The sequence below is a fragment of the Sinohyriopsis cumingii genome, chromosome 3 (assembly GCF_028554795.1).
Source record: "Sinohyriopsis cumingii isolate HCF-2022 chromosome 3, ASM2855479v2, whole genome shotgun sequence".
NCBI lineage: Eukaryota > Metazoa > Mollusca > Bivalvia > Unionida > Unionidae > Sinohyriopsis > Sinohyriopsis cumingii.
In genome coordinates, this window is record NC_142963.1 from 47,880,805 (window position 1) to 47,905,160 (window position 24,356).

At 34.3% G+C, this 24,356-nt stretch overlaps 1 protein-coding gene across 5 annotated transcripts; it reads right to left on the reverse strand.

Annotated features, from left to right (window-relative positions):
- Window positions 1–226: 226 nt before the first annotated feature.
- On the reverse strand, window positions 227–24,048 carry LOC149802809 (N-acetyltransferase 9-like protein). Of its 5 annotated transcripts, none has more exons than XM_089952247.1 (7): window positions 23,865–24,048; window positions 11,599–11,708; window positions 10,789–10,851; window positions 9,353–9,433; window positions 6,890–6,949; window positions 3,262–3,356; window positions 227–870 (listed from the first exon to the last, which is right to left on the reverse strand). In XM_089952247.1, the coding sequence occupies exons 2-7, from the start codon at window positions 11,693–11,695 to the stop codon at window positions 748–750; spliced, it is 519 nt and encodes a 172-aa protein (XP_089808373.1). In that variant the 5' UTR covers window positions 11,696–11,708; window positions 23,865–24,048; the 3' UTR covers window positions 227–747. The 5 variants fall into 5 exon arrangements, with proteins under 5 accessions (XP_089808373.1, XP_089808369.1, XP_089808371.1 ...); XM_089952243.1 differs by lacking the exon at window positions 23,865–24,048 and adding an exon at window positions 23,622–23,815; XM_089952245.1 differs by lacking the exon at window positions 23,865–24,048 and adding an exon at window positions 13,850–14,897.
- Between the last annotated feature and the right edge of the window lie 308 nt (window positions 24,049–24,356).

A 24,356-nucleotide genomic window follows, 5' to 3' on the forward strand; every position in this document is an offset into this window, starting at 1 on the left:
ATTCCATCCCGAGATATAATCCTTGTGTATGATGGTCATCTTACTCATCCCTGTCAAGATAACAATGTTGGTACAAGCACTATTCCTCTAACTTTCTATCATTTTTCCACATTAAGGTGAGCAACTAAAACATGAGCACTCCTGAAAAACATGTTCTACCTTGTCTACACTACAATGAAAATAGATTAATCAAGAACAGAAATATTTTCCTGTTTAGAAAGACATATCTTAGACACAATTTTATTGACATCTCTGTATACTTCAACATGGACAAGAACTGTATCGGATTTTATAAATAATCCTCTGGGTCAAAAATTAGGCCCTGTTCCATGAAAAATACTTGTCGAAATGTCACAGTTTTTTGGCTTCATTTCTGGGCACTCATTCACCTACTAATTTAAATTACAATATGATTTGATTCAATGTTGGTTTCAAAGCACTTACTGAGGATTAATTAAGAGTTTAACATTGTTTTTCTGAGCTTATCGTGGTATAAACTGTCAGTTGCCGACTCACACAGCAAATAATGCCCGAAGATTACTATCATGATGGTAAAGTACATGTGTGCTTGATATTCTTATAAGAATTTCCAGGTTTGATTATGGGAGGCAGCCAATGCTTTCTCTTTTCCTGGCAAAATCAAACATTCAAACTAAACAAACTCACACTGACAGATGTTACAGGTTGTTGTCCACCATAATAGAATACTTGTTCCTTTCTTCTCATGAGAATTCCAATACATTCAAATCATGATGGTAAGGGATAGGATTCCAATTTGAAAATTTCAGTCTTGGAGAGAAGTTCATCCCTAGTTTGACCATCAAGAGGCAATCCAAGAGTCACTTCTTGAAACACTTCACTTCTTGATACCTAGGAATATTGAAAATAATTTGAACTGTAAATAAAATACTAAGTTAACATGAACCAGTACATGTAGCTGATACATATTATTATTATTATTGTACAATATAAAAAATCCAATCCCTGCAAACAATTATCATAAGAAATTAATTAAAAAAAAGAAGATTGACACAAACATTTGAATTTTCTTTGTTTTCTTCCTAACTTTAATTTTTAAATAATCACAAGAGGCACAAGTGGGTTTGAAATCACTCAACTGTCATACGTGTCTTAGCCATGTACCATTTCACTAAGCAGAGTTATGCAGTATAATAAGAACACAACCAATGTAAACTATCTCCTGAACTTGTGCAAACCCTATCTGCAAATAAAGGCATTAATGAACATGCAATGTCTCTTGCTCAAAATCAAAGTCATCCATGATCTTTTAAAATAAGATTTACAGAAGAAGCTTTAATTTGCAATTTACAAAGTCACATGGCTAATACACAAATTTAAATTAAAATTTACTGGGTTTTTGGCTTTCCTTAATCATGGTAATTAAATCTGAAGGTGTTTCAGAAGAAAAGCATATTAAGGTACTTCCTTTTTATTAACAAATAAATTTTTTAAAAGTTTGTGCAATTGCAACGGATATATGAAATGACATAAAATAATGTGTAATACATGTGATAACAAGAAAATGTCAAATGTTTCTTCCATCTCAACAGAGCAATACTAGCAACAGTCAAACTCAATTTCACCAAAATTAACAAACCTGTTTCCAAATATTAAAAATTTGAAATGCAGCAAAAAGTTTAATATAATTCTCTGCAAATCAGTTTATACATGCAGACATGTTTTTCACAAGAAACATGTTCTGACTGTAGCAAAATATTACAATAAAAAATACAATTACTCTGAATCCAATACAATTAATTGTGTAAATAAATTCTGATCTTAATTACAACATAGTATATGCTACTCCACAAACATACATTTTCTCTAACATGTTATATTTTTTTCATAAATTTATTCATTTAATCCCAAAGGTGTATTAATTTGCTAATTTTTATAAATTGTTCAGTTGAAATTTCTTAATCCTGTATTCTAAGATGTATTTTTTTTAAAAAACATGCACACTTTTTGCAAGGGGAAGAACTCTATAACCCAAATCTGTGCCTTTCAATAGTCAGGATTAAGGTTACTTCCCTTGCTTTTCCTTAGAAAGCAGACAGGTATTTTGAAGGATACAGGAAGTTCTTGGCCTAATCTTGCTCACACAGATAAGTACCACATGTTATCTCGAGAATGCAAATTCAAACATATATTGATGAATGGAACGTTTGGTACAATTGTTTGCTACATTGTCAGTTGATGTTTGTGTCTCTGTGTTCTTTTATAGACCCGAAAAATGGTAGATTCAAAAGTTTGTATATTTGAATTTTAAAAATGAATTTTTTTTGGACTGAAAAAAATAGATGAAAAATTGAAGTAATGTCAGATTTCATTCAATAATGTACAGGTAAATTGTAATTACTTTGCTGTATGGCTAAAGAGATTGCCTAGTAATATATGTGCACATTTGTTTCCCACGCTTGGATTTTTCATTAATTTGTTTATATTTAAACTATGAAGGAAATATTTATGCCTGCCTTTGGGCTGAAAAAAAGAAAATATTTTAATTTTGTGTTGTACAAAAACATCAGAGGATAATGAATATTTTGAACACGAAAAGACCATAATTTATGCAAACATCACTGGCCCTGGGTCCCTACATGGGGGAGGCTATCAGAATCATCCTGCCATTCTGACCCTATAACTTCTGGGTTAATTTCAGTATCAGCACCATGGGAGAGGAGGCAAAAGACCACAACCCCTTCCAAATGATTGACAGTACATCCACATAGAGATGGCCATGTTGACAATACATCTGTATTTGTATTTTGTGAGGTCTAATGCTATTTTTTGGCACACGATAGCGTATACATGGTGGCCAGTATATCAGGTGGAGAAAGAACCTGTGAAGAACCACTGACCCATAGGAAGCTACTGACAAATTTTCTCACATAGCCAAATTTGTTGAGCCGAGACTCTAACTGGCGCATTCAGAGATGAGTTAGACCACTTGGCCACCCTGGGCCATGCTATGCTGACAAACAGTTTATGGCAGAAGATGAGCAATTCATACACAGCACCAAGCATCTATAGTATTTATAAAAATTAAACAAAATATTCATTGATAATTTTTTGCTTATGTTCACCTGAAGATATTTCATCTGAAAAAAGTACTGTTTTGAAAATACAGACTTACTTGTACAATGGCAAGGTTATGTATATTCTTTGCAAGCTAATTAATCAGACTTTATAGAATTAAAAAATGTAGTGCTACCTTCTTTTCAGATTCAACTTCATACAAACCTCTTTAAAACCAATTTTTTGGAACATATTAAGACTTGGCAGATTATTAAGACTGATTTTCGCAGTGTATCTAGAGACATTCAACTTCTCCATCCCTGCAATTAAAGTATAATTTCATATAAAATTCCCAATTTTTGTGTCATAACATCATGTACTAAATATAAAACACTGTGATGCAACATCATATTCTAAATATTCTATGTATCACTGTGTTGTAACATAATGTTCTAAATGTTGTATGTCATAGTATGACTTAACATCATGTTCTACATCTTGTATGTAACACTGTCATAACTAAATGGTCTACATACTGTATATAACACAATAACATAAGTTCATTTTCTAGATACTGTATGTACCACAGTTATATCATACTCTAAATATTGCATCACTCTCATAACATAATGTTCTAAATACTGTATAAAACTATGTGACATAACACCTAGAACTGTCACACAGCAATTTTAGTGAATAATTCAGAGTCGTTGCAGTTAGTTGATTCCTAAAATCTTAAACTCATGTTTATCTAACAATAAATTTATGAAACTTATTGAATAATATCATATGATATAATATGATATGATATGATATTACACTTGTGAGCGATTCATGGTATTTTGTATTTATCAACTGCCAGTGTAAATTTCAAAGCTAATTAACTCATATTTATGGTCGTCTTGTCTTTGTCCATAATAAAACTGAATAATGCATCAGCATGAAGTGTCAAACAAATTCAGTATACAAGACTGTAGTAACATTTTTCAAAAAGGCAATATTGTTACAATTCTATGGTCTTAAACTGTGTAACAGCAAAGAAGTTAAACCAACGATTTAGATTAAATTCAATAAATTATTTATTAGACTAGAACACAAAGTGAAAATTCAAGAAACACTTAACAGTATAGTGAATTAATTTTCATATAATCATAAAATGTCCAACCACAAGCCCAAAATTAACAATTCTTCCAAATGAATTCCAACAGTCTAGAATGTCCTGGTGTAACACAATGATATAACACAATATGTCTTTGAATGAGTTCTCAGTAACCTCAAAGTAATGTTTTAGGCCAAAAAGTCATGAAGCACTTTGTAATTCCAATGAATAAATAAATAAATAATTCCTCTTAAATTATATCTGAACACAACTATAAACTCTGATCACAAATTAGCAAAGGCTGACATATTTCATGTAAACTGCAATAGAATAGTATTTTCTACAGAAAAACCTACTAACTTGTAAACAATGTCAGGTTCAGAACTCAAATTCATGTAAACATCTTGTTTACTCCTCAGTTATGAACAAAATTTAAGAACACAAATAAATGACTAATAGATATTTATAACAATATGTTACTTTTACTTGTATTTATTCTACGTGTTTTCTTACATTTTTTTCATTTTAATCTTTCCAGTCCACAGATCATATTAACAAGGCATGAAAACACTAATTGAGCCAATCAGCTATTCTTGCATCGTATTGTTATCCTTAAGAAAATCGTGATTTTTGTCTCTGATTTTCCTGCAGATTTGCTAACCAAGCAAGAATGTTACTGATATTCAACAGAAAGCAGCAGTTTAGCCTGAACAGAAAATACAATGTTTATTGAGTTCAACATCTTGGATGACAAAGCAAACTAGCATGATTCCACGAAGGTCACCTGTACTATAATGTCCAGTAATTTTATTCAAATGCAACTATTTCCCGAAACTGTGAGTTTTGTATATGTTGTGTCCAAGTTTAGAAGTAACAGAGTCTATTCGCATCTAAACTTAAAACATATGCACTGGATTCTCATAAAAGTGTACAACAAAAAAAGGAAATATAAAAGGAACTTAATCAGTATAGTTATGCCCTGATAAGCATAAAGGGGGAAATCCATGACGAGTACATTTCTTTGATTATTATGCATCCTAGGTACATTCATTGCTAATTATTTTATACCTGTAAATGAAATAAGTAAATAAATCTGGTCTTTGTTGCATATTTGAAGAATACAATTCTGGACAAGAGGCCAAATTGGGTCAAATTCTGTTAAGTTCTTGATTCAAAGAAGCCATCAAAGGTTGGCTTATTTTTAGTAAAGACGGCTATATCTGATGGCAAAATTGCATCATCTGCCAAATTGGGTCAAATTCTGTTAGGTTCTTATTTCAAATAAGCCATCAAAGGTCAGCCTATTTTTTTTAGTAAAGACAGCTATATCTGATGGCAGATTGGCATCATTTGTACAAAATTATAAGTCCTTTCATGAAAAAATGTATTTGCAAAATTTGATCAAATTGATAAGAGTGGTTTTTTAGTAGTCATTCAAAGGATTGTACATTTTTAGCAATGGAAGCCATATTTGAGATAAATGGACATCACTGGTATAAATTTGAAGACCCTTAATACTAAAAGACTTCATTCAAATTTTTATCGATTTCTGAGAAATCATTAGTAAATTTTTATATATTTTATTTTAAGTATTGTGGCCATATTTGATGACAGACTGGTACAATTTTTAGAAACCAGAAAGCACTTTGAGCCACAAAGCTTTATATAAAGTTGACTCCAATTACATAAGGCAGTTTTTCTGAAGTTATTTAAAATAATTTTTATCTTTAGTAATGGTGGCTATCTCTGATGGCATATTGACATCATTTGTACAAATATGAAAGGTGTTCATGCGAGACGCTATCTCTAAAATTTCATCCAAATCTATTCTGCAATTCCGGCAAAGAAATGAAAACAAAATATATTAACACTGAAGAAAGTGTTTAGATAGCTTCATTTCATTCAAGACTCTTATCATCCTTTTAACTGATTTTGGTATTCCTGGCATACATGGCATACCAGCAAACTGAAATGCAAGTTAATGGAACTTGAAAATATATCGATCTGCTCATGTGGAAATTTGAATTTATTAGGAAAAAGACATCAGAGTAAGTAAAGTCTGACTAAAACATTATATCTTTAATTTGTAGAAAAGCACCGATGTTGGCTGCCAAGTGTGTGAGATATTCCTAAAAATTTCACTTATTGTTTCAACATTAATCAACATCAGAACAGGCTATACAGTGCTGTTATTCTGGAAGTAAGACCTCAATGCCCTAAACATAAATACCAGGGTCAAGGTCTTACATTGTAAGACTAAAGTAATCTGTAGAACAAACAGCACTGACCCTGATCTGAAGGCACATTATGCTACAGCAGGTCAGGATCTTTTTTTGCTTGCAGATTGACACGATATATAAGCAAGTACATATGGTACAACAAACTCATCAACATCCAGCTGCATGCAAAATCTGGCTTTGAAATCCAACCATCCTTGCAGAAACAAATGTTAGGAGGACAGGTATTATAATTCTAAATGATGACAATGAAAGGCTGGAATTAACTCTCTCAAATAAAAAAGTACCTACCAAATATAATTAAAATCCAACAGTTGTCAATAATGTTATCTCACAAGGAACAAATTCTCAATTTGGATTGGTGGAATGACAGATATGATTACTTAAAGGCTCTGGTGAAGTTCAACAAAATATTGGAGCCTTAATGGGTAGGAATAATTATGGGGAAATTAGACATGTTCCACTTGATTTTGTGAACTGATGGGTCTCAAAAAATTACTACTTAATGATGTCTTACCATATCTCATCATATGAAATAATGCTTCTTTTCCAAGCCCTTTACCTCTAGCAGAGGTTTCTGAAATCATAAAATGGTTTTAAAAATAATAAGTCACTCAAAGGGAATGATGTTCTACTAGGAAAAATCCAGGAATTCAAGATAAGACCATGTCTTCCTGTTAACTACTGAGTGTTGAAACCATCTCTGATATTCTTCACCAGAAAAAAAAGATTTTCAAATCAGCTGCTGTGGTGGCCATAATGGATGTCAGATTGACACCAAGTAGACATCATTAGAGTCCTTAGGTGACCATACTGGATGTCAGATTGACACCAAGTAGACATCATTAGTGTCCTTAGGTGGCCATATTGGATATCAGATTGACACCAAGTAGATAAAATTAGACTCCTTAGGTGGCTTTACAGGATGTCAGATTGACACCAAGTAGATATCATTAGAGTCCTTAAGCAGGCATACTGGATGTCAGATTGACACCAAGTAGACGTCATTAGAGTCCTTAGGTGGCCATACTGGATATCAGATTTGCACCTTCCATTTAGAACCAACTAGACATCATAAGAAGTCATCTGATGATAGCACAATGTCAAGATAAGATGGCAGGCTATCTAGAAGAAGCAATAAAAAGAATTTTCAGACTGCCAGTGGCAGCTATATTGGAGGTCAGACAATGTAATAAGTCTTTCAGTGAATACCCCATGCTGATAGGACCATTCATTCAAAAGTAGTGATAACAAAATTTTCAAAATGGACATTATGGTGACCATATTGGTTGGATGTCTGAGTGGTAATGAAGCAACTAGAAACCATCAGAAGTCTTTTAGTTTAAGAAAAAACTCCATGTTGACAATACCATCCATTCTGGAAGAGTACTGACACCGATATTTTCTAGACGCCTGCTGTAGCAACCTTACTAGACATTCAAGCAGCACAAGTTTTATTCACAACCAACTAGAAATCACAAAAAGTCTTCTGCAAAAAAACCATGTAAGTATTACTTTTTGATTGGGAAGTAGTGAAAAAAATAATTTCAAGATGGCTGCCATGTTTTATGTTAAGTCAGTGCCATTTAGATCTAGGACCAACTAGACATCATGAGACAGACTTTAGTGAAAACTCCATGTTTGAAATGACCATTCATTCAGGAATAGTAGTGATAACAAGATTTTAAAGATGGTTGCTGTGGTGGCCATATTTTATGTCAGACTAGGACAAACTACACAGCATAAGAGGTATGTTAGTGAAAACCCCATGTTGATATGACCAGTAATTCAGGAGAAGTATTGCTACCAAGATTTTCAAAAATGGTTGCTGTGATGGCCATATTGGATGTCTGTGTGGCACCATTTTCATAGGATAAATGTAAGTGTAAAGTTTAGTGGAAACATCCAAGTATTTCAGTAGTAGCAATAACAAACAGACAGATGGACAATATACCATCACACAAGCTCTTCTGTTCTATGACCTGTAGAGCTAAAACTATGTAACTTTTTCATGTATATATTAATGAGCAGGTACTTCCAATATTAAAATATTTTAACATATACAATGAATGTCTGCCGCATTTGCAAGTACAGAATTTGTACTGATTGTTTCAGTGTTAACAAACTGACTAAAAAGAGCTTGCAAGTCAGCTCACCAAAACAATGAGTCCACAAAGAAACTTTCAGTCCAAATTCAACACATTATACACTAAATAACAATATAAAGCATTATTCTGTAAAACGCTTTTATTATAACTTTAAAAGCTCATGCTCCTTTCTTCAAAGACCTCACATATCTAGATTCTCAATTTCTTGCATATGATGTCACAGATCAGTAATGACATAATGGTCATTTTCCCAGTAATGCTAGGCAAATTTTCTTTCCTTATTCTTGACTTGATGTTGAAACATCAAAATTTCTATGAGTAGTAATGTGTTACTCATTTGCATGAGCACAGTAAAAGTTCTTGATATAAACACAGTCGACTGTTACAGTCAGTAAAAAAAGCAAATGTTATGATCCTAAGACTTATATATGTAATAATACAGAAATATACTTATTTCATTCAGTCAAAGAAGATTCTTGTCAACATTACATACGTGAACAGCTCAGACATAACAATAATCACAATGTTACAATTAGTAAAATAATAACTGCAATTAACCTTGTGTCAAGTACTTAAACACATTCCTAATCATGAATTGTATTTACATACAACTGTAAGTAATGACCAGACAAGCAAATGTTGAATGGACAGATGGACAAAGGGACGACAAGACACAACAAATACTATCATGACAAGTGTGAGATAAGTCAAAGAGGAATCATAATACCTTCCAAAACGAGTGTAAATGCTCAAAGCTTCCTTGACAATTATGGTAATGTAATACATTGAAATTCTTTAATATAATGCACATCTGCACATGACAAAATTGTTCTTTTCAAGTAACTGTCCTTTGTAAACAGCCTTCACAGTACCTGCTAACATAATCTCTATTTCTGCTGAACTGGGGTCATCTGGGTCATTGAAGAAAAGATTCACATCCCCAACCATGGCGTCTGAAAAATGGGGACACATGTATTAGAAGAGAAATAAAGATGAAGCACTAAGCCTGCAGGTCAGGCACAATCAACACACTGATGAAAAAACTTTCAGCAAGTTCTTATCAAACTGTTGCCAATGATGATGCTGCTGCAGCAGGAAAAGTGATTTCTATATCTAGCTTAATATTAAAGCGGCCTGACAAAAATGTGACTGCATTCTTCCATACACCTTATACTATAAACTACAAATTGGGTAACATATACTGAATGATAGGTATCAAAAGGAACCTGCAGTCTTTATCAAATGTGAATGTGGGATGTGTTGTTTCTCCTTTTTTTGGAGTGAGAAACAACTATAAGAATTTACTATATCATGTAGTTTTCGACAAATGCCAAATTAAATGTTTCAAATCAAACTTATATATAAAATAAAACATGCAATTAATGCAAAGTCCATGCTAATGGGCAAATCAGGTATCTAGTCAAACTGAATCTGTCATTTGACCTAAATAGGCCAAAAAAGTAAGTTTACTTTACTTTGCACTGATTTCAGGACATTCCCAACCCCAACCCCCTTTGTTCAAATAGAATCTATTAATAATCAAAGAAAACTCAAACTTTTATGTCGATTTTCCCTTCAAAAAGAAAGGTGGAAAAATATTAAAATAAGTTGTATTCTCTTGAGTCAATTTCCATGAAAATTTGGTGATCATAAATATCAAAAATTACATTCCTATCCATAGAAAACCAGCCAAAACTCCACTCATGAACTTTAAAAAAAGTGACAAATTTCATTTCTGTACCCAGTCAGAAGCTAAATATGGCTCAGTGGATGCATCCAGCTATAATCCTAAGAACATTTATAATTGTATCCAATATTTCATTATATAAAGAGGACTTATGGAAACGGTTGCAGATTTTCGAAAGTAACCTACTTTTGATGTGCCATTTTATGTTATACAACAACTAGAGTGAAGCAAAACAATTAAGAAATTGTTATCTTTATAAAGTTTTAATAGTATTTCATCAGTATTTTAATTATCCAACGAGAAGATATGCAGAAGTTTAATGTGACTATTTTGAGCATTATACACCTTCATCTTTCTACACTCAAGTCTTCCTAATTGTGCCATTTTGACAGTATTCTGGCAGGAAAGAGAAGTCATTTCACCCTAATATTAGAGTTCAGCATGGATCCCAATTAATGTAGTCCTATAAAAATGTATATAACATAGACATGCATGGTAAATTATCAGCATTAACTGGCCCTTATTTGCAACAATGAATACTGCAACATTTTCCATTTTGTTAACCTTGTTTCAAATCCCTTTTACACACAAAACGATATGTATCAGCAAATAATATCTGACCGATTTCACTGGCTGTGTCCTTTCTTTTGTACAGCTCTATATCCAAAACTATGAATGTACACTCTGTTGAAAAAAGGAAAGAATCAATAGACAAATCACATATAAAAGAATGTGACAAGTTCACAGAAAGATATATTATCAATGCAATAGCATGATACCATTATATATGTGTAAACGAGAATATCACTAATTGGGGTGCTTCTGTCTTCATCCTGCACTACAATGAATCCCCATATCTGATTTGTGAAAACTTTAATATAGAATATCAAAACTTTTTTTAAAAAAACATTGTCAACACCACTGCTGCATGAAACCTAATACAATACCTAGCTACTCTTACATGTGTGAGTCAAAATTGCAATGATTTAAAATTTAAATACAGAAATTAAAGAAAATCTCAAGATGAGCAGGCTCAAGAGATGAAAAAGAAACATATTAAATTCAAATCCTACTAATACAAGTTTTTTTTAAAGAATCTTCTTTTAATTCTAAAATTTCTGAGAAATCTTTGTATCTCCTTCAATTTCAGCTTTTCTAAACATTATACCAAAATCCCTTAAGACGTCAGAAAATTGCATAAAATCAATGGTTTTTCACACTAAATAATCTATTACAGGCCCATCTCGTCATCAAGACAAACGTGACCTATTATTAGGATGGGAGAGGGAGAAAAACAGTAAAAATGTGCTTCTTTGGAGCAGGACAAGGTGCCTTTTCATCAAGGGTGAGGGAGAATCTTTGGAATGCATTGAAGCTTTATAAGAAAGGGACTACTGTCATTTATTTATAAAAAGGAATTAAAAGAATTACTATTATCATCCTCCCTCCAGTTTCTCTGCATGGCTTTTTCCTCCTCAAAAGTGAGAGGTTCTGAAGCTGTGAGCTGCTGTAACTCCTCAGACTTCATCCACTCATGGTACCTTAAACAGAGGAGTTAGATCTTTGTACCAATATTTCATTTAAAGGAGACCAGAAACCAATGGAAATATAGAATAATAATAAAAGTACTATAGCAGAAAACCTTATTCTGAAGTATCATCTGCGACCGTAATGCCAATATTAAAATATTGGCCTGTCTTCTAGGAGCTGAATTTCCGTGACCTCGTATGCAAAATTTCCGCGCCTATTCGGTTACTTTCGGGATGTGACGTCATAGTAGCAACTCTAGCAGCCCAAGTAGGAGTTGCCAGAGTAAAAGACAATATCGTTTTGCGTTGCTAACGGGTGTAATAGAACATTAAGAACAGCCTGTGGACAACATTTTTTTTTCTTTTCCGAAAGATAAAGGCATAATGAAAGAATGGATACATTATTACAAACGAGTTGATTTCAAAGCAACACCATACAGCACTATCTGCTCGTTACATTTCTCAAAGGACTGTTACGAGAGGGATTCTGAAAAAATGGCAGCTCAAGGATAACGCAAATGCTAGGCCTAGACTAAAAGTTGGCGCTGTTCTAGACATAACGTTGAATATTTTAAATCCTGGGAAAAGTGTTAAACGTGCGAGTTACGAAAATAGGCAGAAGGCCGAGTAAGTGACCACAAAATGCAACAATCAATTCACAGATCTTTTATCTACACCAGCAGTGCTAAAAATAAATCTGATAGCCCGACACCCTGGGCCCCTCTGGTTTTAGTTCCGGCCCATCCTGTATTCAAAGTGAGGTGCCCGTCAGGCTTGTCGAAACAAAAATTGTTTGCCTGAGGAAACTTTGATCGCGCTGGTGAAATTAGTAAATGTATTTTCAAGATGTTGACATACATGCCTTAACACGGCACAATCTAAATCAAATTACTACTGTCCAAGGTGAAATTTAGATTTGATTTTAATCAAATGGGGGCTTTGCCAAAAGTAGTATTCTAAACCTGTCGTGTTTCGAGAAAACACAATTTTCAGTAATCTTATAAAAATTACAAATTTTTAAAAAAATCATTGTATACATGTAGTATGTATAAACGGTAATCTATAATGATTGGAACTGATATAAAACTATTCCTTGGGCAGTTTAAATAGCAGTGATTAAAAGAAAAGAGGTCAAAGTTTCACATTAAATGGCTGACAATAGAAACTGGGGGGGGGCTATTGACCCAACCCCTTGCCCCAATGTGCGAGCGCCCATGGGACGTACCTTTTCTCCATGTGGTACGCCTTATTATTCCCCCAGGACAAGCCCATTTTGCCTATTCTGGTCAGCTCTGGCTAAATTGCAAAATAGCTAAAGTTTTGATTTAAGTACACAAACAATAAAGCCGGTGTTACTAATGAACATACTCCTTATCCTTGCATTGATCTTGTGAAAAGGACTGCCCTTCGGACATACTTCAAAGAAACCATGTTCGACAGTGTGTGTATGTGTAAGCACCAGCAATTAATTGCCAAAATAAACGATGCCCATTTTGTTGTTACTCACGATGCCATGGACTTCAGGTTTAAGTCTTAATGCATGTAACACTGTTTGCTGAACAAAATATTTATTCAAAATTAGTTCTTTAGGGCCACATATACTGTATGGTATATTTTGTTTTATTCCTTGTAATTTAATCATGGTAATTAAACTTTACATATACGGTAGAGGAACGTCAGGTGTTAACTGGCCGAGTTTCTTTGGCGGAAATGGAGATGCGATTTTGTTTGCAGAGAAAATTTCACAGTGATCATTCATTTAAGCTAATTGATGACAATTTTATTCTTTTAATTTTTTTATACTATAGTATTGTTGAAGTTGTTTAAAAACATCTGAAATTTACTTGAATAATGTTTAATTTTCACGTTCTATTTACTGAAGAAGAAAAAAAAAGAAAAAAACTGTTGTGTGATATTAATTATTTCGTCCAGTGCCGGACATGTGTGCGTGTGATTTGAATTTTTAACGTAGCTTTAACAATTTTTCAGTCATATCACTACGATGTCTGCAGTGTGGCAGTTTAGACTGTGGATTGCATACGTTATATCTATTTATAAATGGTTTGGGGTTGGGTTTTTTCTTCTGACAAATGAAAATTGACAGACATAATGTAATAATCGGGACTTCGCTGCGAAAAATTTAGAGATATTACGAGATCGGGATGTAGATGAGGAAATACCCCCCAAATCGGGAGGTTTTTCTCCCGGCTTGAGAGTTGACAGGTATGAACTGTCCGGGCTTGTGGAATTTCAGTCAGGGCTTGAGTTTATTTAAGTCACCAGCCCGGGGCCTGTGCCTAAAAAATTTCTTTTAGCACTGACCAGTACAGTACATAAACTATTATATCAGACTGCAGATTCAAGTTTTGAATGTGCAACCCAAATGTGGTCTCCTTCCGTCTGCCTCGCTCGCCAATGTTTATGTTTGTATTCGAGGACTGGCTAGTATTGCGTCACAGTACCACGTGATCTGTCGTCTCATTAAAACTCGGAAAAACTCGGCAATTTACGGAATCGTGGTATCTTCCATGCAATAAAATCACTACCCGCTTACGATATTTAATTGATAAACATGACAGTCGAATTAAAATCTGTAGAGAATTACATATGTAGAAGGAAAATTTTGATTTCTAGTCTCCTTTAATGTTGGAATATGTTTATCAGATAATTCAGTCCTATCACATTGCCCTACTAATGATTCTAAGGAGGTGCAAGTCTGGAAATATTATCAGGAGAATTTAAAGGATATTTAATATTTTCTACATGCTGCAACTACTTCTGAGGGAAGGGCACAAAAAGGGTGGATAAGAATTATGGCATACCACTAGGTATAAAATCTGATTACTAAATGGCAGTTGATAAAAGCGCTCTTCGTTACGGATCACAGCCATCTCACCTCTGTCTACGGCGGTTCGAGTCTAAGATTCAGCCAATGTGGGTATGTGAGAAAGCTTGCCAGTAGCTTCTCGTGGGTCGATGGTTCTTTCCAGGGTTTTCCCGGGTTCTTCCTCCACCATTAATACTGGCCGCCACATATAGCCTATCATGTGCTGAAAAATGGCGTTAAACCCAACAACAACAACTTTGTAATATTCCTTGATGTCCTGGTAAAATATAATAGATATCTGCCCACCCCATGATATCCATCATTTCAATGCAAACTCTAAGAGACATCTCCTTGTCACACTGTAAAAGCAGTGTGCCCACCCCAGGATATCCTGACAAATAATTATAATGCCTGCTGCCATCTGACCCCACACACAAACAATATCCATCATGTCAATGCAAACATAAGTGACACCTGCCCACCCCATGATATACTGGCAAACTGTAACAGACAACTGCTGAAATCTGCCCATCCTGTGATAACCTGGCAATTTGTAACAGATGTCTGCCTTCTACATGAAAAAGCAAACTGTAACATAAATCTGCTGATATTTGCCTGTCCCATGATATCAAGGCAAACTGTAACTGACATCTGCTTGCCCCAAGATATCCATCTTTTCAATGCAAATTGGAACAGATATCTGCCGACATCTGTCTGCCCCATGACATCCTGACAATTAACAGACATAATATCCTGGCAAATTATAACTGATATATGCTGATATCTGCCCACCCCATGATATTCATTAAAGTCAAGTACATGTACATATGTTAAATGGTCATATGCAAAACCTTTCCCCTGTGACTATATTATAAACTGGCAATTTGAGATTATCAATTTGTTACCCCCAATGAATCCCGTCACTTGTCCTACTAAACATCACAAAGGTCTACGATGACAACAAAGGAAGCACAAAGAACCACAAAGGGCATTATCTCCTCCTTACCAAATTTTCATTCATCCCTTAAAAAAGGCTTGTGATGTACTGTAAGAACACATGCTATTTAATTTATCTCCCAAACTTTATATCATGTTGATTTTACCTTTTTCTAACCATACAGTGATAAAATTCTTCCTAAGGCATAAATTGATATGCACAGTTTCTTGCTTGCCCATAAATGAAATCATCCACAGTCTTGATGATAATACACCCAACTGAAAAAATATGGTTTCAAGTGTGGTAACAGATATTCCAATTTTGATCTAAATCAATCAGAATCATGGCTTCATGATTAGGTGGCGCTCTACAGTTTCATATTTTCCATAGGGTTAGGATTTTAAAGAAAAAGAATTTCCCTGGCTTTCCTCACTGGTTATACTGGCTATTTAAAAAAGACCTTGTATATCTTAGGTATAATGCAAAGAACCTTTAATTCCCTTTATTTTGGTGTATGATTGATGGGTGTACTATGGGTTATAGAGTATACAGCTTGGCCTTACTTCAAATGTACACCTTTCAAAAAAGTGCTAGCTCTACTTGGTCATTTTCACTTCCTGAAATTCAGAGGTAAATTGTATAAAAAAGAGCCGATAACTTTTTTTACATTTTATATATTTGGTAATTCATTCATTGCACTTTCAGAAGCTGGTATTGTCTAGTCTGGCAAAATTCATTTTCCCTATTTTAATAGCTGCTATGTATAGTGTACTTTAGCCTAATTCAGACTGATTTTTTAACACAAGGGAGCAGTCATTTTAGTTAGCATTGTGCTTAAATCATGTAAAATTTCCAAAAGTACAATATCCAAAAGAAATATCATCCAAATTACATTAATGTAGCATAGAGGTATGCAAACATTCTCTCCACTGTGCATGTTTTAAATGCAAACTACTTCACCCTACATACGTCACTCTCTCAAAAGTACATATTATCTGGTAAGCGCCACCTTAGTATAAAGTTCAATTATATGCAAGCAAGATCAGCTCCAACAGTCCAAGATCTCAATGATATAAACATATATTCTAAGTTTTATCAAAGCTGGATCATAAAAATAGCTATGATAGTGGTAATAAGCTCCGCCAACATGCCACAAGATTCCATTACTATTATGTTTGGATCTCATTCATTATTAAACCAACATGACATTATAAACCTATATTTCAATACCGATCCAACTCTGGTCAGAAATATGGCTTACAGAGTGTCAAAAAACTCAGCCAATCAGATGAATGATCAACTTGTGAATATGCATGCATCTCACTAATTACTGGAACTCTACAAGATCTTGATGTTATACTCCAATTCTGATCAAACTCAGATCAGAAATATAACCTCCAGAGTGGTAACAATCGCAGGTAATATTAAGGTATGTGCGTGATTTAGATTTTTAACGTAGCTTTAAAAAAAAAAATCTGTCATATTGCTACGATGTCTGCAGTGTGACAGTTTATAGTGACGGTTAGCACTGGGGCATCATGCATGTAGCATGATGTCTCACCCATTCACATTATCCTGGTACCAGGCTGACCAGTCCCAACACTAACCTCTTAATGATGTTAGTACCATTTTTAAAAGTCCTTGGTATAACTTGGCCTGGGTTCGAACCCTCAAGCTCCCACATCCGAGGTAGACACTCTACCACTAGGCCACCAGAGAGGTCTAATATGAAGGTAACATGCATGATTAACTCAATACATGCTGACCTCACCCGCTGTCGAACTCATCCAAGATATTATGGTATATGCCTAAATTCCAGATCTGAGGAAAAATTGGAATGAAACTCTAGCCTCCAGAATGGGAAATAGGTCAGCCAATCAGATGCAAAATTACCTCATTAAAATGCATGGCTCTTGCTCATTACTGAACCCATGCAACATTTTAATGACAGACACCCATATTTCAAGTCTGATTGAAATCAGACCAGATATATGGATTCAGAGTGGTAACATGCAACTGTTGACAGACAATGGCCAAATGAGCTAATGAACAGAAAATCTATTTGCTTTAATAATTTTTCCATCTGCACTCACTATCAATCTTCTCCTTGGACACAGGCATGAGTGCAGTAAATATTACATCATGTGCTCAAGTAATCGATGGGGGCCCTGAGTGGCCAAGTGGTCTAAAGCGCTCTCCGTTATGGATCACTGTCATCTCACCTCTGTCTGCGTGGGTTCGAGTCTTGGATTCGGCTAATGTTGGTATGTGAGAAAGCTTGCCAGTAGCTTCTTGTGGGTCGGTGGTTCTTTCCTGGTTTTCCCGGGTTCTTCTTCCACCATTAATACTGGCCGCCATCAGCCATGTATAGCCTATCGTGTGCTGAAAAATGGCGTTAAACCCCACAACAACAAGTAATCGATAAAACATTATATGTATGTCTGAACACCTGTTTCATATGAAATGAGCCAAACTATGGATTTTTTTTGTGCAGATCTTGTTCTTATCTCGTTTTACTTCCGCATTCACTCATTATGCACCAGCATTTATTATAATTATTCCCAATTTTTCTAAATTATTTTTTCAAATTAATAATTTAATAATTAAAGTTCAAAATTTATTTTTTACAGTGCTTTTCACCTCAGAAATTCAATGCCATCTGTCACCAGTTCAACCTAAAAAATATGTTACATTAACAGTCAACTGTGGTCTTGCACAGTTACATGGATGACCACTACAAACTTTGAATATTTCATTTATCCTCTTTTATAATGTGATCCCCATAACACAATTATGTTTACAATGCAGTAACACTAAGGACCCTTTGAGATTTTTAAACAGAATTCTGAACAGATATCACCTGAAAATTTTACATCAGAACCATTACACAGTACTTGATTTGGACATTGCCAGAATTTGTTTTTACAGTCTGCCTTTGTCTCTAACCTGGACTGTATTGGATATTGTATTCCTAACAGACTGTAGCACAACTGAAATTACCCATGTTTTTAATGAGCTGCTTTTGTAACCAGTCTGCATCATCCATTGCATATCAGAGATCTAGAAATACCATGAACTGCTATTGGGCATTTGATCTGTCCAAGGTATACCCCCTCCTCTACGGTCATCACATTTCAGCAAGATAACCCCAACTTGTATATATTAGTCTTTAATTTTAGTTTCCAAGTCATTTTATACAGCTACTGATTCAGAATTGCTATTATAATTATATATTTTTTTTCTAAATGCAGACCTCACTTAAGAGTCCATGAACCATGTGACACTGTACTTACTGCCATATCACATGTCATGTAGCTAACTAGTCACAAACTTTGGAACATAGCCATTTAGTTGAAGGGGTGGATGGCTTTGCACATGCAAGCAAACTTTATACTCCCTGATGTAGATTAAGTAGAAATTTCATAGGTATCATCTACATTGTATCTGAATTTTGATTATTCAATTTTTTTTCCAGTCTTTTTAAAATTACTTAAGTTGGTTGTTTTTTTAGTTATTAGAGTTTATTAGTTATTAGAGTTCCCCCTTACCCATGAAATTAACTGATATACTCTCTAACTTGTTTCTTTAATCCCCAGTTAAAAGTTACAGCCCAAAGACAGTTTCATACCTGTCGCAAGACTATTTACTGTTACACCAAAGATGAAATGTAAAGATTCTATTCGATGCTTGATAGTATTTTACTTCTGAAATCAATCGGTGAACAAAACCTGGATACTAGGTGATTTGTTTGTCTGACTGACCTTTACATTCCTATCATTCTCTACCTCATTAATTTTATTTCATAACAAACTTGCAACGGTATATGCCAAAAAAGTAAAGTGAAGATTCTGTGTGATCTCTTGGGCAAAGCAGTGTTTATCTATCTGATTTGTTGGAGGAATGAATGTGCAGAGGAATATAAGAAAAAGAATATGATTTACATTCATAACTACAAATCTCTGACAGGAGTATTTAGCAATCAGTCCAAAAATTATTACACTTTATACATGTCTGGCATATGTAAGTGTTTCCTGCAAATTGCTGTACATCAGATATGTGCAACCTATGGCCAATAGACTGGATCCAACCCTCATCCTGGTTTTATCCAGTTACATTTACATCACACTGTTATCTTTAAAAATGCTGTCCAGCCTACACCCTGGAGGAAGTTGTACATACCTGCTGTACATGTTAGGCATTATAGAAGTCAGGAATACACATCATGCCGAGAGAACATAAATACACATCACTGCTTTTTCTATTTACATTAGTACTTATTTGAAAAAACTACTTGTTTCTGACATTAGATTTCAAATTGTTTACATCTAAGTTTGTTATTTTGTTGTTTTGTCCTTTACAAATTGCTAAGTTTACCCTACATGGTTTGACATCAGTGAATTTCTAATCAGCATATATAACTGGTGCTCTGAACTGAAGAAGATATTTAATTGACCAAATAAATTGGTTTTACTCACTGATAAATAATTGCAATTTTGAGCTCATAACTAAAAAATCAAGTTTTAACAATAAAGATGCATTGTCCTAAAATCTAATCAGACAATTTTTCCCCCAAGTGACAGATTTTTCATCAATTTAAATCACTTTAAACTTGATGACAATGCCGACCTATATTTAGAATAAAGAACAAGCAAGTACGTTTATTAAAGGTGAGTGTTACATTGTAGTTTCATAGTTACTCGTAGGGTCTAATGTATGACAATATTTGTTGACAGAAAACAACGTTAAGATTAGCAGACTTTATTATATTATTTCCTTTCAAGAACATTATTATTTGACAATTTACAAATAAAATAGAGGAAAATAAATTTACACAAACTTGCGTTATTAATTCATGATTGGCTGGCATTTTGATTATGCCTCTCGCACCCAAATATGTCCATCATTCTTGCTATAATACTGTTTGATACCTAATGTATAAGCATTAATGGACCCCAAATACTATGTTATAATGGAGAAAAGATGTTATGTTATTTTCAAATGGAAGTTAATTGCCATCAGAAAGTTTTTTTAATCAACTTTGTCATCTTTGGCCACTGCTAGCATCAAACAAGGCATGTTCAGATATGCACTAAAGAAAAATAGAAAATGGATTGTAACATTTTCCCCAATGAAAAACATGCCCATGGGGTATGCTGGAGTGAAAACTTGTGGGACATATGATGCCAAAAAAATGCTGGGAAACCATGATCCTGTATGCAAGAGGCAACATTGTACAAGTAACAAAAAATTTCTTATAATACCATTAAAAAATTTCCCAAATGAATCTTTAAACCTTTGATAAGAAAACTATCCCAATAACAAAATTATGATAACACAAAAAGCAGTTTTATGAAGGCTAAATTAAGTTTCTTTCATTGATGTCCAAAATAAACTTCTCTGTTCCACATGAGATGTAAATTGTCACATTTGAATTTTGAAATTACATAAATAAACATTACATAAATAAACATATAATTTAATTATCTAAGATATACGTCCATAGCTTGCTAATCTTCTGGACCAAGTATTAATTCTAATAAAGGTAATACTAGTAAAAATGATGGGGTTATCTCTGTTGAAAGATTTTGAAAATGATAACAAAAAGTGTCTTCCACGTGTTGAAAGGAATGTTGTTGTTGTTGTTGTAGGGTTTAATGCCATTTTTCAGCACATGATAGGCTATACATGATGGCCAGTATTAATGGTGGAGGAAGAACCCAGGAAATCCCCATTAAGAACCACCAACCCGCGAGAAGCTACTGGCAAGCTTTCTCACATACCCACATTGGCCGAATCCGACACTCGAACCAACGCAGAGGTGAGATGGCAGTGATCCATAACAGAGAGCGCTTTAGACCACTCGGCCACTCGGGGCCCCTTGAAAGGAATGACTGTTTGAATAATGCTGCTATAATTAAACATATTATCAGTCTATTTAATACTTTGATCAGTATGTCCTTAATTAACTGTAAACAATAATAGTGAGATCGTCTATCTATCAATTTGCAAAACCTGTTTGATCAATGCCACTTAATTAAATTGCTTTGTTGTCATTTTCTAATTTACTGAATTAATACCATACTATAACACAAAATATAATGCTGACTTCAAATAATTCAAATAACTACGTGATCTTTGGTTACATGAAAATATTATATTATACACAGTATCTATGCTACACAACATTTAAAAAAAATATCAGTTGAAATCAACAAGTCATAGTCATTAACGAATTTTTTAGGAGTATATTATGTTGGAAGTACAAAGACAATGTTTTCAATGCAAAAATGATATTTCAAAATAGTTTGAAAGCTATATTAAATTCTGCAAATGTAAATATTACCATCCCAAGTACTATTATCTACCATATTTTACATATCTTGCAAGTATTAAGATGTTTTCAATGCAAGAGACATTTCAAAATATTTTAAAATTCATACTTATGAAATATGATATAAATAGGAAAAATAAGAATCACTATTAAAACTAAGTAGTGCGCAATTTTGGGAATGCCTAATTGTGAAATAGAGGATCACGTGATCATGTTTATATATAAAAAATCATGTAGCCCCTGTATATCCTTGATAAGAACCAATCATTTTACTCTGAGAATAAAAGTTGTTTACTTCACTAAAACCTTTTTACAAGTTGAGGGTCACGTATCCAACACAGCCTCGATCTCAACCTTATTATTCCCACAATAAAAATAAATTTAAACAAAACTGGTTGATGTGACTGTTACTAAATTTGAATTAAGGTCGGGAACCGGGTCAGCCTTATGTGTTTACTAAAATGAACAGTCAAGGTCAAACTATTTTCTGGAAAAAGAATGAGTTTCTAGTAAACAGAACTACATTATTTTGACATATAATGAAATTAAAAAATACAAATTTTTCAATCTTACAAACAATTAAATCAAATATATATAACACACCTTTTAGCCCTTTCACAGCGTGTCTTGCTATTTAGGAAATAGAAGCGACACCCTGTTTTTCTAAATATGTGTGTCTTGTGTTTCCTGTCCACCCATACAGTGTTTGGTGTTTATTTGTTTCAGATAAATAATAATTATATAATTAGTATATGAATTTTGCAGGCTTGCTTTTGTTTTGCTTATCATATTGTTTTAGTTTCTTTATCCCATAAGCTTTGCGAATATTACATACTCCCTTCAGGGCTCCGAACGGCTGAGTGGTCTAAAGCACTCTCTGTCACGGATCATTGCCATCTCACCTCTGCATAGGTTTGAGTCTCGAGCTCAGCCAATGTGGATATGTAAGAAAGCTTGCTGGTAGCTTCTCGTGGGTCGGTGGTCCTTTCCGGGGTTTTCCCGGGTTCTTCCTCCACCATTAATTAGTGGCCACCATGTAAAGCCGATCTTATACTGAAAAATGGTGTTAAACCCTAAAACAACAACATACTCCCTTCCCTTTGCCTGGTTTCTGTTTTTCCTTGGCTTGGAGCTATGGTCCGTACTTCCCACCCCTTGAAATATTTTGTGCCATGGGTGGGTTTCCATCCCTTTTCCAACTGGTTGTTAAGAGCACATAGTGACCTTGCCAGAGTCATTTTGTCCTGTGATTGTAATTTATGTGTATAAATCAATAAAATGTGTACTTGTTGTGGTCTGTATTGTGTGTGCTTGTATGCATTTCTGTTTATATTTTATTGTGTCTTTCCAGTCTTATTCTGAATTGTATTATGGAAGAGGCGTGTTTAATGTTGGGGTTTATTTTTTTTGGGGGGGGGGGGCGGGTTTCCTACGAGTTTGGATTCAATTTTGAAAAATTTGTTGAACAGTTTAAGTTTGGGATCTGTAGGGTGATCTACTACTATTGTTGGAGGCTCAAAATTTACAATTCTTCTGAGATGGCTAAGGATGGCCTTTCCGTATTTGAGCTCCACCCTTCTGTTTTCCATGAATAAATTATTGAGTGTTTGGGCAGGTAAAGTCAGATAAGTAGGATGCGGTCATGGTGGTACGCGTTTGCTGTATAGCATTACTCTTGAGTGAGTGCTTATGAGTTCGCTCATTTGCCGATTCGGCATTTCTATGCTCCGTCCCAACTTAGTGACATGACAAATACATTGCTTTTCATTGATTAGTTTTCAAAAATATAGAACAGTTCTTGAAGCAAGATTATAAATTTCAAAGTCGTACTTTGGCACGTGTTTTTCTTCGTAAGGTACAAGAACCGACTTTTTGCCTAAAATTGCGGTAAACTCGTTGATCTTCATTCCAACACGTGCTGCAATGCGTACGTTTTGGTGGACACACTCGGAATTTCTTAAAATTTGTTGATAAAAACACCCGAGCCACGCGTCGCACTATTCGGAATAACCTCGGCTACTCCATCTATTCAGACTATAATAACTATTTCCAAACTTAATAAAATTTACGTACCTCCTAAATTGAAGATCTCGACAGCAGACCTTCAAAACCGATAATGTGACAACTTACGTGCCACTGTGCTCCATAGTCACTATATAATCGACTCTGTTTCATTATCCAGAATACGCAACCAACTTAGAAGAAGAAAAGAAAAATCATGTGCTAGGGTTTTTTTTAGCGGCGATGATGCAGTGGATTGTCAGTCCTCCAGGTTACATATATTTTGTCTCACTGAAGTAACCGAAATGATCGTTATGATTTTACTGCAAAAAGAAAGAAAAAACCCTTGTGGAATAATTTTGGTTGTTGAGATGCTTGTAACTTCTTAATTTGTGAGATTCAGTGCGGAAAGCACTAGAGCAGATATTTTCAAGCTAGCTCCATTCAAGTAGTCAACGGAAAGGTCGCGAAACAATCAAGACATGAATTATCCTATATGAAAGAAACTGGAGCATCCATCGCATTAGCAAGGAAAGACCGCTGGTATTAAAATATTAATTGTGT

Bases quoted from the DNA above. Each gene is read 5' to 3' on its own strand.
- LOC149802809 (XM_089952243.1), bottom strand. From the start codon at position 23,698: ATGAAGATCAACGAGTTTACCGCAATTTTAGGCAAAAAGTCGGTTCTT. The intron at 6,950-9,352 runs GTACTGTGAAGG...TTATGATTTCAG, and splicing joins AATAGAGATTATGTTAGCAG to AAACCTCTGCTAGAGGTAAA. The intron at 871-3,261 runs GTTTGTATGAAG...CAATATTCCTAG, and splicing joins AAAAAATTGGTTTTAAAGAG to GTATCAAGAAGTGAAGTGTT.